Here is a 14408-nt window from a genome sequence, read left to right as displayed (position 1 = left end):
GCCTCTTTCAAACTTTTTTCTGAACAATAAAATTTCTAATTCTTAGTTTGAGGTAGAGAGGGACCTCTTTCAAAAATATCTGTTTCTTTGGTCTAAAATGTGAACTGTATTCTGATCACATTTTTTAAGGGATTAATCAACTTGTACTAGAAGAAACATTGACAATTCAACAATAATAGAGGCCTTTGAGATACCACAACTTCTAAGAAGTAGGACATGGCCTGAGAAAGTTACCCAGCTGTCACCTAAGATATCTTATAGGGATAAAGATGACCTATTTAGGAGAGCCAGCAGCCAGAGAGTAAAGCCAAGAAGCAGGGGGAATCCATCCAAGAAAGCTAGGAGCCTTCATTAAGGTGCTGACATGTGCTCAGCTAAATTTCAAGATTTCTGTGAATGAGTCACTGCTATTTGCCTTTTTGATTTTTGAATGAGGATGTCTATTATGTTCTACTATCCTCATTTCGGTATTGCATACTGACTTTTTAGGAATCAGATTAAATGTCTTCTCATTCTATATAATTCTTCATATCAAAAGGAGCCTATCCATATCTGAACCTGATCTAGATAATGAAATGTTGGACCTTGAGCCTGATGCAATAATGGAAGGAGATGTAGGGGGTCCTGGGGAAAGTGTGGGTATTATGTATGTAGGATAAATGTATGTACTTTGTAGATGGCCAAATACTTTTTATAACTCTTTTATAAAGAAAAAAGAGTTTTATTCCCCACCCCTCCCCTTGAATCTTGGTTGTTCCTATGATAATTTAAGAAATAGACTGTAGTGGAAGTGACCGTGTCCAAATCACAGAGGTACATTTTTAAGAGAACTAACAGCATCTACTTTCTCCTTCTAGGATTTCTCACACTTGAAACACTTCTTGGAACTCAGACGACATACTGGTCAAACCACAAGGCACATGTAAGGGACACGTACTGATGTTCCATTTGACATTCTTAGGTGAACTCCTACACACTAGGCTGCATGAAAGGCCAGCCATGTGAACAGGTCATCTTAGCTGTTCAGGATAACTGAGCCCACAGATGATACAGTCAAAGTCACATGAAATAAGAAAGCAATGCTGCTTAGCCCACTCAACAAGACCAGTGAAAAATAACTAAATAACTGCCATTTTAAGCCACTAAATTTTGGAGTGGTTTGTTATGCAACAATAGGTACTTAAACAGGAGTGTTCCATGTATGGGACATAATGAAGACATGAGATAAGAATGGATGAAACTTAATGGGCAAGTATATGACACAAAAGAAAAAAAGGCTTAGAACATAATTCTGGGAATTCTAAAAATGCTATAGAGAGGACCAGATGCCAGCAAAAAGTCTGTGAAATATGTTCATATAGTAGAAGGAAGTGTACGAGGTTGTAAGTGACCTGTAAGCCAATGAAAGAGGGAGGGGCCGCAGAGGTGATTTCTAATGAAAGATCAAATAGGACATAGCTGATAATTGCCTGCTACATTTAGTGACATGGATGTGAAAGGTGGCCTTAATAAAAATAGATTTGCCTACTGACAGGGAAGAAGTCAGATTGTCAGAGGTTGAGGTAGTTGAAAAGTGAACAGCAAATGCATAGAGAGAGACAAAGTAAGGACTTTGTTCAAGATCCAGGAAGGATGACAAAAAGAATCTGTGTGTGTGAGAGAGACAGAGAGACAGAGAGACACAGAGAGAGAGAGAGATAGGCAGAGGGAGGTAGGAGAGAGGGAGAAATTTAGAAAGATTTAAATTACCTTTAAATAATGATGAGTAGGAAAAAATATATAAAAGTCAAAGTAAGAGAAAAATATAAGTGAGTAATATTTTACTCTTTCCAGAAGAGATCCTCAAACCACAGAACATCCATTTAGGCACTATCTATGTCCATTGTCCAAACACACAATAACCTCAAGAGAACATTTGCTACAAAGCAGACTTTGTAATAACTTAGCTGAATCATGGATCCAAAGGAAATTATTTACTAATATATCAAAATGACCTTGTTAAAATGCATGTCTTGGAGTCTACAGTAGAGACTTGGGAGTTTATAGCTCAAAAGACTATCTTTTTCAATTTTAGGCAAATGGTTCCTTTTAAGGTAAACACTGAAAATTATATTTTGAGTAGACTACTCCTATTCAGGGAAAAATTGCTAGAATAACATTCAGAAGCATGAAAAATAACAATTTACTAGTGTGAAAGAGCATATACAAAATTTTTGCTAGACAAACTTCTGAGGAAGATTATCGGAATGTAAGATTGTGGGTCAAGTTAGATGTTGCCCTTCTCAGTGTGCTTCTATTCACCCCTGAATTTTCATACATGCAGAAGAGCCTCCTGGTAGCAGAATAGCTCGTACCCTGGTTCTTTCTCTGGGTGTTTCAAAGACATGAGAGCATGTCTGATAGAATGAGTTGTTGCACTCAGCTAAAATCAGGGAGTAGAAAAAAAAAGTCAGTGAAAGACTATACAAGGAAGGGAAGACTTATTACTAGTGATGGGATTGACATCAGGTAGGGTAATTAGAACTTCCTGAACACACCATTTGCAAGAAACCCTCTTAATCCAAATATGCAAGTATAATAGGTGCACACCTTGGGGAAAGTGCTGCAAGAGGATCAAGGAAAAAATATGTTAAACTAAAGACCAGTAAATCATTCTTCAGGATGAAAGCAGTTTTCCTAGAGAAATCCTCACAAAAAAGAGATTCATCTTCCCCTGCTCCTTGAGATTCCTTGCAGTCTGAAAAAAATTACTATTCTTGAACTCGGGTGAGTCAGGCTACTAGCCCAGATGCTTTTCCCCCTATATCCCTCTTCTGTTCTACTGCCTGATTTTCATTTCCCTTGGCCAGAATTTTCTTTGCTAATCCTCCTTTCTTTGTCATTATTGTCTTTATCATCTAAGAGAGAGAGTACATGAGTGTGCATGCAAGCAGGGAGCATGGGGGTGGGCAGAGGGAGAAGAAAAGAATCTTGGGCTCCATGCTCATCACCTAGTTTGACACAGGGTTCTATTTCACAACACTGAGATCATGATCTGAGCCAAAATCAAGAGTTAGATGCTTAACCGACGGTACCACCCAGGTGCATTTTCTTCTTCAAGTTAGTCTTATAGGAAAGTAGCAAAATGTCAGATTTTCATCCTATTCTCTTTTCCTCTTCCAAAATGTGAAACCTTCAATTTTCAGAAAACCATGAAGAATGATTTAAATTTAGGGACGCCTGGGTGGTTCAGTGGTTGAGCATCTGCCTTTGGCTTGGGGCATGATCCTGGAGTTCTGGGATCGAGTCCCACATTGGGCTTCCTGCATGGAGCCTGCTTCTCCCTCTGTCTATGTCTCTGCCTCTCTCTCTCTCTCTGTCTCTCATGAATAAATAGATAAAATCTTTAAAAGAAAAAATGATTTAAATTTAAAGACTAGTTAACAAGAACATATAAGATAATTTGTTTCCAGGATAATCTCTTGAGACACAAGCACAAACCACAGCAGAATTTTGGTAATACATAAACAATACCTGCTCAATTCTACCCACTGCATCTGAAGAAAGTAAACAAAGGAAACATGGACAACGTAATTCAAACAATCAAACGTCCATTCATTGATTCCTAGCCCAATTTAACAGCAAATCAGGAAGTTTTCCATAAGCTCCATGAGTCTCCAAAATGCGCCTTTGTGTTGGCTCAACTCCTGCCAATTACCATACTCACTAAAGCATCCTCAATATTTTGACAATAATTGTAAGTGCTTTCAAAGTTAAAATATGTGCATCAAAAAATATGTACCAGATAGCTATACATGAACACTTTTCACTAAGTGCTGAAAGATTTTAGTGTTGTGTCCAAATTGGTAACATGGATCAAACACAACAAATAAAAACACAGTTGCAATATCAAAATGCTTTCCAACTTGCTGAGCATCAAATCACCAATGAGACAAAATTTCAAAATATTAATCAACACCCCCAAATTAAAATGAATCCAATCAACTTCCAAATAAAAAAAGGCATCTAGTGTTAGTGGTTCTCCAATTTTGACTTCGACTCCCATGGGACACTGGACATCATCTGAAGACATTTTTTTGTTTGTCACAACTGTAATGCCTCTCGTGGTTAGAGACCAGGGATGTTGATAAACACCTTCTAATACCCTTCAAGAAAAAAATATTGGCTCAAAACATCAATGGTGCCAGGACTGGGATATCCCTGAGTAAGAATCGTGAAATTGGATTTCTTTCTTTTCCTTTATTTATGAAGTCCCCTCCAAGTTTGTAACAAAATCATACCATAGGCATATAGGAAGAAAAAGATCTTCCAATCCATTATGATTTTCAGGAAATGAAGAGAATTACCATTGCTACATATGAAAACAAGGGCAGGCCATTAAGATTTTAAGCAAAAGGAATGTCCAAGGCACAGGCATCTTTGTATAACTTGGACTTTTAGGTCTATTTGAAGTTCAAGAATGCTTCTAAATATGGATAAACTCTCCAGTATTCTGAATTCACAATAAACTTTCTAGAATATTCTAAGCTTTTACTTTTCTCATGGGAATGCCAAATAAGACACTAAGGTACTTCAAACCAAAGTGAATCCAGATTTCTATGAATGAGTCTAATATTACAATAGTCGCTTAAAGAAAGCTCTCAGGAAAAAAGGGAGATTAAAGTAAAAGAGATACAATTTAAATTAATTCAGTGAAATGCTATTAATTGGTACCCAGTTACATTCAATTCATTTTCTCAGTCACTCAAAGCTATATACTAATATCCAAAGACAGCTAAAATAGAGAAAAGATTGTAGAAATTATTCACAATGATTCTGTGGCAATGATCTCAAGAGGCCCAGTGGGAACAAGCAAATTTAAGGAGGTAAAGAAAGTAAATTGACTCTTTGGGAACTTTATCAGGTAAGAGGTAGAGACTTGAAAAATGGCTTTGTCACTGAAGAGAGGGAAAAACCTCCCTGGTAGCATTTTTCACTTTCCAACAATTTCGTTTAAAGGAAATGGCATGCTGAAAATCTTGGGAACACAGTCTATGACCTTTGTTTTGTCATATGCATACATCTACCTTAGGAATGGAAATGATAGGGCTTTAGCAAGAATGTAATGAGATTATAAAATGCCCATTATCTTTATAATTTTGAATTGTAACAGCTCCACTGCAGATGGAGTCATTGTTTTGGAATTTGCTAAAATCTCCATAAATAGAAATACATTTCTTTTGGTCAAAGCTCTATTATTTTCAAGGTTATATTAAAGTAAAAACACTCCAGAATGTTCAACATACTGTTCTAACAACCACTGAAATGTTAATGTGAGTTAATTTACTTGATCTAGTAGCAGTTTCCTAACTTAGAGAGAGAAGGGTCCTGATTTTAAAACTAAAATGGCGAATTGACCCAAAAGTTCTTTCCTTAAAGGGGATTCCTTTGAACACTGCTTTCTAAGTTGCCAACTGGAAAAAAGAAACTGGTTCCTAAGAAATGTGGGATATACTGCTTATGTTAATTCTTCTTTGAGAATCATACTGCATATTAGGAGAGCAAACCTTTTGACAAACCTAGTTGCCTGTCTCTAGCAGGTTTCAGAGTTTTTGCTCAGTTAACCAGTGTAGTCTGTAACACCAATTAATATTCTTTGGCATTCATGTACTGAGTAAATTTTGGGAAAAAGTGGTCTAGAACATGAACTAGAGCGTTGGGTGTGTTATCCATTGCCATGTAACAAACTATTATATCCTAATTTCCATGGGTCAAGGAACAGCTTGGCTGGGTTTACTGCTCAGGGTCCCCTAAGGTTGCAGTCAAGTGTGGACTCAGACTTGGGGGCAGATTTGAAGCTCAGGATCTATTTTCAAACCTAAGTATTTTTTGTTTTTTCATAATTCACTTTTTTCATAATTCACTTCCTTGTCAGTGGCATACTTCCTCAGGGCTAGTAGGAGAGAGAAGCTGCTGTTTTTCAACTCTCTGACCTCTAGCCCCTCCTTTAAAGATCAGCTCAAGCCCACCCAAAATCCTATCCCTTTTGATTAACTTAAATCAATTGATTAGAACCCTTAATTGCACCTGCAAAATCTCTTCAGCTTTGTCATGTCACATAATCTCTCACTGGAGTGGCATCCTTTATATCAATAGGTCCTACCCAGACGCAAGGGCAGGGTAGTATAATAAGACTTGAATACCAGAAGGCAGGACTCATGGGACCATCTGGGGATCTAGTCTACCCTACTGAGGAACTTCAAGGATAGCAGTAAACATAGCAGAGAGCTCAAAAGAGAAGACAGGATCATAAAAGGCTCTTAGACCCACAATTTGCTGATTTCCTGAAAGCCTACCCACCACCAATGTCCAAATCAAAATAATTACAATGTCACAAACTGTATTCTTCAGACTGCTTCACTTAAATGACAAAGTAGTTACTTTTACTAAGACCAGTGGCAAAACAGATTTTCTGTTTAAGTACATATTGCTGAAACTTGTATGAAGAGAGCATACAAGGAAATAGAAAATATTAGAAAATATTTTCTGGCATCTTTTTTTTCTAAGTTAGTGTCATTGGGGCATTTTCTTCTAAACATTTAGACCCATTAAGGAGGAACAACACATCAGGTCAAGCCCGGCCAATAACAAAACCAATTATCAGCTTTTGTGAGGATGGAGATACACGTACTAAATAATCCATAATAAAAACCTCAAAAATCAGAATTTCTAGTGACTAGAATCTAGATTTCAAGAGTCATATCGTCAAAATTTATCTTCACTAAAATGTTACAAAGTTTTTGCTGATCATAATCACCATATAGAATATTTTTACTATCTCAGCATTAAATAATTATTTTATAATAATATGCCTAACCTTTACATTATATTCAAATTTAAGAGGAAGAAATAATAGAAAAAGTAGGGATGAGATAAAATAATATTTTATCATAGCTAACTTTAAGTAAATGTTTTTAATTCAGAAGCACAAACCATAGAAAATATGGATGGGAGTCCATTGTTGCCTTTGTTTCATTAAATTGTACATAACATGCTTTTCAAGTGAAAGTAGAGTCTCCTTCTTGTATTTACAATGATGGTTTTTAGCCTATTGATTTAGAAGATATTTTGCTTCTCTTTTCAACAGGAAGTATGAGATCACTGATAAAGCTTAAGCCCATATGTCTTGATAGAGCACTATTCTTTGTACCAGTTATACTCAGTACTTATTGCATATTTTAAATTATTTATATTTCAGAGGAAAGGGTTAGCTAGGTAATTTACATAGTAGTGGTAAAATCCCAGTCCACAAAACTAACTGCACAGAACACAAAGCTCGCTTCCAAATATTTACATAGTTCCAGAATTAGGATAATAAGGTACTTTTCAGAAACAGTGAAAAGCAACAAAAGTCCCTTTTGGAGAAATAGAACAACAGACCTAAGTTTCAAATCTCAGTGGACAAGGACATAAATCAGATAGAAAGATATAATTTCAGAGAGAGCCAATTCTCTATTAGAAAGGGGATGTGGGTTCTGGGAGGCATGCACTTAATTCTGACTTATGCACACCACAGTGTTGTCCATAGAACTGTACAAATCGCCCTGTGAAAAAGGTTAATCAAATGTGTAGCGTGACTTAGGATAAAATGCCTTGGATGGCTGACCAATTCGATTCATATCTCCTGGTGGAGATCCATAATGTCTCAATTCTTAATTATCTAGTCTTTTGTGCATTAAAAAAATGGCCAATAAAATGTCAGCCAAGAAACACACTGTTCATTCCTTTCAGGTTTATTTTAAACCTATTGCACTTAGGCTAGAGCTAAATCAATTTTTCATGAATATCTACCCCAGTAGATTGCACCTCAAGCCAGTTCAGATCCCCAGAGAATTTTAAAAAAGAGATTTATCAAGTAACAAGTAACACCTCAGGAAAAAGAAACAGGGTTTTTAATTGCTTTGTGCGCTCCCTAATTGAAGGCAGGCACCTTCTTGAAGCACTGGCTGCCAGGAGGAGTGAGACTCCAGTTGGCCCTGCCTAATTAATCCTGTGATACAAACCTTCTGGCTTCAATTTTCACATTTCTGTCTCTTTTTAGAGGTGATAATAAAACTAAAAATTTATGTTGGTTACTGTATGACTATAACTGTGCCAGCGGAACACAAATAAAACCATATGGGCTAAGGAGACCTTGTCTCCACATTTCTGGTTCCTCCGTGGTGGGAGGCACAGGGGCAAGCTCTGTGCTGACAAGACAAGGTAGGGGAAGCCAGTAGCAGGGCGGAAGCGCAGGTCAACTCCTCCTTGTGAGTTTGCTCGGCGAAGATGACTCATGGAGGCATATGCCTTTTTTATTGACCAGAAAAAATGCTCAAAATAGAATCGTATGCTCTGATAGCTCAACGGCTCAGTGCCTACAAATCATAAAACTGCACTGGAGCTTTTAATGAAAGGCAAATTAGGCAGCTTAGCCTTTAAAAAACTGGTCGGAGCAACAAGTGTAGGGTCTTTTATCTCAATAGCTTACATATTAAGACTAGTAAAAGACATCCTGCGAAACGCTGTGACGCCAGCAATGTCCAGAGTTGAGCTGGGACGCAGAAAGCATCCCAGGCTAGGAATCAGCTCCACCGTTGACCCAGGTCAAAATTATTTTGCTTTCTATGGAGAACCTTAATTTCTAATGTGACATGATTGCTAAAAGCCCTGTGGAATGATACTTCCAGAAAGAGGCCATGTCATTGAAAAATATGTGCAATCAATAATATGTCATACCGTATCCAAACCTAGAAGCCCAAGTGCATCTGGATTTGTCCTTATATTAGTTATGAGACATGATGTTTGGTTTTTTTTAAAACATCATATGAAAATAGGAAAGCCACTCTATCCTCTGACAGTTTTTTGTCTGCTAATACTTATTCTTCCACCTTGATTTATCAACAGCATGGTATTTTCAAAGACTGGAATAAAAACCCAAAAGGTACCTTGTATCATGGTATTCATATATACTTCATACATTTTTTTAAAGAGAAATCTCCAAATATTATAGGGTTTCAATTATTTTCATATGTTTAAGTCTATGCCACTTTTTAAAAAAACAATCCTTTTTAATTCTATTTATTTTGAATAGAGTTTCGACTCTGCTGAATTTTTAAAAATATGAGAGCCATCTGGTGGTCAACAATTATATTTTTCTTAAAAACAATTTTGTGTGTCTTGCAAATAAAGTGTTGTTCTATTTTTAAGTTTGGTACCTTTTTTTTTTTTCCCCAGTAAAGCACTCTAACAAAGATACTAATTCTCCATCCACATATGCCTAGTTAAATGGATTCTCAATATGAAACTAACTTTCCAAATACTCAGTTTTCATTGGACATGCCACCTATTTGTTATAAATATCAAATAGACTGTTGTTTCTATATATTTCACATATATACAGAGAAGTGACAAAAATTACACAAGGAGCTGTGAAAAATACAAAGATGTTGTTAAAAGCTTTATAATATGTTGGTTTTAATACTTCCTAAATCAAAAGTGATTTTTATAGAATATTCCTCATAAAGATGAGGCATTGGAAACCAGGTTTAGGATTCCATGAAGATATACAGATGTGGAATAGAATTTAAAAAGGAAAGATTCAAGTGTCAAAAAAAATTATAAAGGTTCAAGGTTTGGCCAGCGATAAGGAAAACATTGAAACAAAGCTGACATTAATAAGGAAGTGGTTGAAATTCCACATGCCTGGCTCATACAAATTTTTAAAAAGCTGTTTACCTTAAAAGGTAGTATGTATATACACATGTGCATATTACATAAATACATACAATACATATAATATACATATTATACATATACATATACATATGATATAATACATATATTATAAAATGAAGCCTATTGTGAAAATACTATTACATGACAATTTCATTCTGATCTCTACCTCATAATTAAACTATAGAGTTTTTGTTGTTCTTAGTAGATTTGTTAACTGTTTTTACTGTTAGTTAACACACACTGAGTATTTACTAACATGGCAAGTTCTTGACTAAAAGCTTTTTTAAATGGTCTCCTTGAATCCATGTAAAATTCTACTTCACAAGTACTGTTAACCTCCCATGAAACTAAGGAGGCATAAGAGGTCCAGAAAAATAATGAAATTGTTAGAATGAATGGCCTTGGTTTCATCTGAATTCTACACGTTTATCTATCATTCAAAACCAAAATGACAGCTAGATACTCTAATTTCTCATAGTTTCACCATGTTTTCAAAAATGTAACTGTGTCCCCAGTTAGCTTTGGTAATAGGTAAGGTATCAACCTTATAAGCCTAGTCCATTACCAAGTGATGTGGGAAACCAATTAACACAAGAACTCAAAGGAATGTTGGGGTGATGGTCACCAATCACTTTAGCCCATTACATGCTCTTTCTTCATCCTCTTCTGGAACAAACTCTTTCCCTTCCCTTCAGACTCAATTGTCTCCCTACTCCATCTCTAGAGTTAAGGGGATGGTGCTAAACCCCGTACTCTGAGGATTAGGCATGCAATCCGGGCCTGGTCACAGCAACCCTTTCAGGAGAAAGCAGAGGACTCAAACCAGAACAGGCAGAGACATTTCTGCCAGTTTTTCTTACCTTTAGTCTGGGAATTATCATAAGAATTCCTACCTATCAGATCCTGAAATTTAGATGATATAAGCATGAACTGCACTGCTGCCCTGGGCCCCTTGCCATCTCCCCTACACACTCTTATGTACTTGAAAGAACAGAACAGAACAAGGTGAACACATACAGAAATACAAGAAATAAGATAAAACAGAAGGCCTAATGAAAATACAGACTGCCACTCTGTGCCTAAACGCCCTAAATGAGCATCATTCTTACGTAAGTTCCTCCAGAGGTTGAACTGCCCCTAGAATCCTTTGAATAAATATGTGGCCATTGTTTGTTGAGCTTTGTTTCTGTTGTTTTTGTTTTGTTGTTTGTTTTGGCTTGAGCTAGTATGAGTTGGATTTTTGTCACTTGAACACAAGAAGCCATTAGAGTTACAATCACAAAATATTAGGTTCCGTATGGCAGAAAACAGGGACAACCACTGTTTAGCCAATAGTGTCTAGTGAGTGTGTTTTAAAATAAACAATTTCCCTAGGAAAAGAGCCAATGTGCCTGCATATGGCAGGGAAGTGTGACACAAAGCACCAGACTGGTTGCGGCAAACATCGGAATGAGCCAATTTCCAAAAGCTCAACAGTTTTAATCCCCACCAGCATGTAATTTTTGTTTTTATCTCACCCTTATATGTGTAAAACCAGTTTCAAAATTTACACACTTAACAAAATATACACACACCCCTCCTGATTTTGACTATGTTCAGGCCAGGAAGTAATTCTTTGAACTCTATCTTCATCATCTACAGTTAAGTGGCAGACATAGTGGAAAGAAGAGTGTAAATTTCAATGAAATCAGAATGTATTTAATTCTCATAATGAGAAACACAAGATCCAATAAACAAAAAAACTTATGCTTTCCAGTTGGACCACTCTAGCTTAATGTCCCAGTTTTGCCACTTCATTAGTTATGAAAGTTGGTCTCTCTGTCCATTTCCTTTTCAATATGAGAGTGGAATACCAAAGTCAGTTTCAAGAATGGAAATAACCTAAAAAGAACCTAAAAAGAAAAAAAGAAAAGAACCTAAAAGAGATAGTCAGTAAACATCAGGTGTTGCTTTGGTTATAGACATTTTTAAATGTCAGTATTAAGTCTGCATATACTTTCATTAAAGCAATGAAAACACATGCCCAAGAAAAAAAAGGTTTAATTTCTTATTTACTAATTTTGTTTTTTCTGAGTATTCATAATAAGCTTCTTATAAAGGCACTAACAATCAAAATTAATAGTTGGAAAATACAGTGCTGAAATTTAATGGTATTGTCATTATTGCAAATACACAAATATTTTATTGTGACTTTATTTTCTGTGAATTTTATTTAAATGAAGATATTTCTCCCAATACTCCATTGTCTTGTTTTCTAAAATACGGTGAGAAGAATTTTACAGCCTCACAGTCTAGCCCCATGACATTCATTCATGAAATGCAGAGGGCATTACATAATCTCTACTCATTGTTATGTATATGTTCAGACAAAATTACTGCATGAAAATATTTAATCTGAGGCAGACTTACTTCAAACAGAATAAAGCCAAGTTTGAAAGTGATGCCCAGGCACGCCTGGGTGGCCCAGCAGTTGAGCATCTGCCTTTGGCTCAGGGCGTGACCCCTGGGTCCAGGATCCAGTCCCACATCGGGCTCACTGCAGGGAGCCTGCTTCTCCCTCGGTGTCTCTGCCTCTCTCTCTGTGTCTCTCATGAATAAATAAATAAAATCTCTAAAAAAAAAAAAAAAAAGAGAAAGAAAGAAAGAAAGAAAGAAAGAAAGAAAGAAAGAAAGAAGAAAGAAAGAAAGAAAAGAAAGGAAAGAAAGAAAAAAAGAAAAGAAAAGAAAGAAAGAAAAGAAAAGAAAAGAAAGAAAAGAAAAGAAAAGAAAAGAAAAGAAAAGAAAAGAAAAGAAAAGAAAAGAAAAGAAAAGAAAAGAAAAGAAAAGAAAACTCATGCCCATTATGCAACATAAAATAGGTGAGGGATTCCCTAACTTTTTTGATATACTACAATCTCTGGGAAACTTGCAAAAGTACCGGTACCTGTAACTGACTACCCATTCGCCTACCCGATTATCATTCAATTGTTTGGGGTGTAGCCTTGCCTTTGAAAGTTTTCAAAGACCACCTGGTGATTCTAGTGAGTATCACCTTTAGGAACTAGCCTTCTCACTGTGTCTCTTATCACTGCTTATGCAGTTTTAGCTGTTTCATTTATTTTCCTCTAAATCCAAAGCATACAGCAGAGAAAATTGTTTTGTAAAAGACACTGAAACAAAACAAAACAAAAAACTGTTTCAATCATTTAATCAAATTAATGTGTTTCATTATTCACCACACACTGGGAGGGATGAAAGAAGAAAAACAAGTACAGGACATAGATTAAGTCAACATTTTTAAAATATAGTTCACATGATAGAACAAATCCACATAAAGATAGTGTAATTCTGAACGTCTCCTCAGGAATAAGAGTCCTCTAAGGACTTCATCATTTGAAGACAGTCCGAATACTTTTAAAATGCAAGTAACCACATAACTGTAGCCATCTTAAAGGAACTCCCAGGTGATTTTATTTTATTTTTTTTTTCCCCAGGTGATTTTAATATGCACCAAAATTTTCTTTGGCCAATGTGATCAAAGTTTTGTTAACATGGAGGCTGATAGCTGGGAACTATTGACTGATTTTCGTTCACATCAGAGCTACGTATATTCAGCCCTTTTCAGATTCATAACAATATTCTATCTCTTTCTTGAATCCACCACCTAGTCCCATTGGTGTGGGCATGCCAGATGCTGATGCTGAGACTTTGGTGGCTGGGAGCCATGAACATGCCCACAGTATCCATATTCTTCATCATCATAGAAAGAACAGAGGGAAGGCCCCCGTGTACAGAGTTCTTGGCTCTTTTCTAAAAATCCCAACTACCACCACAGCTTGGCATTACCAGCTTTTCAAGTTTTCCATCCCAAGGCTGCAATCTCTACCTCAGGTTTACAATGAGGACTAAAGGTAATGATGCACAAAGAAAGTACTTAACACTGTGTCTAGAATCTAGCATCTAGCAGCCGCTCAGTACATGTGTTTTCAAAACCAAGATAACACCCAATTCCATTGTCTTGGAATCTTAGTGGTAATTCTAAAAGCGTTCATTAAAAAAAAAAAAAAACTCCTGAAAGTCTGTTGTAAGTGAAGCATATTTCACTTTGTTCAAATTACTGCCAACCATTCCCAAACTTACTGATTTTTTTTTTAATTTTGGGTATTTTGCCCTTAAAGTTCAGTCTTTCAAAAATGAGTAGTTGTACATTCCTAAGAGGTGGTCTGTGGATACCCAAAGATATTCTTACCTGAAGCAGGTGTGACAGATGCATAAATAACTGGGGGCAGAGTAACAGTGTACTTCTCAGCCTTTCATTAAGTCTTCCCTCTTTTCCCAGCAAAGGCAGAAGAAACCAAAGTCATAGAACATCTGAACTCTGTCCAAACTTCAGCTATATTTTAAAATTTCAGGTTAGCATGTATAATATATTAATGCTATACAACTTTTATTGTGTTCACTTTAAAATTTATATTAAGTAGATTGCTACATTATGGTAATGTACTAAATTACCTAAAGCAAAGTAATACAATGATTAACTGACTATAAACATTGGTTTATGGTCAGATTATAAAGTATTACAATGATTAACATTATGCATTTTCATAACAGCAGAAAATTGCAGGATGAAATATCTGTGGATTGACTCAGTGCCATTAGGAATAATAAAACAG

At 36.1% G+C, this 14408-nt stretch overlaps 1 protein-coding gene across 1 annotated transcript in view; it reads left to right on the top strand.

Moving 5' to 3' along the window:
* LOC144288332 (uncharacterized) overlaps positions 1-14408 on the top strand; it is a 70372-nt gene that overhangs the window by 53974 nt on the left and 1990 nt on the right. Inside the window, exons 3-5 of the mRNA XM_077855884.1 lie at positions 858-922; positions 13404-13646; positions 14075-14147. Coding sequence (XP_077712010.1) covers positions 858-922; positions 13404-13644 — 306 coding nt within the window. The 3' untranslated portion in view covers positions 13645-13646; positions 14075-14147. The remainder of the gene's footprint in view (positions 1-857; positions 923-13403; positions 13647-14074; positions 14148-14408) is intronic.

Source organism: Canis aureus, chromosome 18 (genome assembly GCF_053574225.1).
Source record: "Canis aureus isolate CA01 chromosome 18, VMU_Caureus_v.1.0, whole genome shotgun sequence".
Lineage (NCBI taxonomy): Eukaryota > Metazoa > Chordata > Mammalia > Carnivora > Canidae > Canis > Canis aureus.
This window is presented reverse-complemented; position numbering and strand designations above follow the sequence as displayed.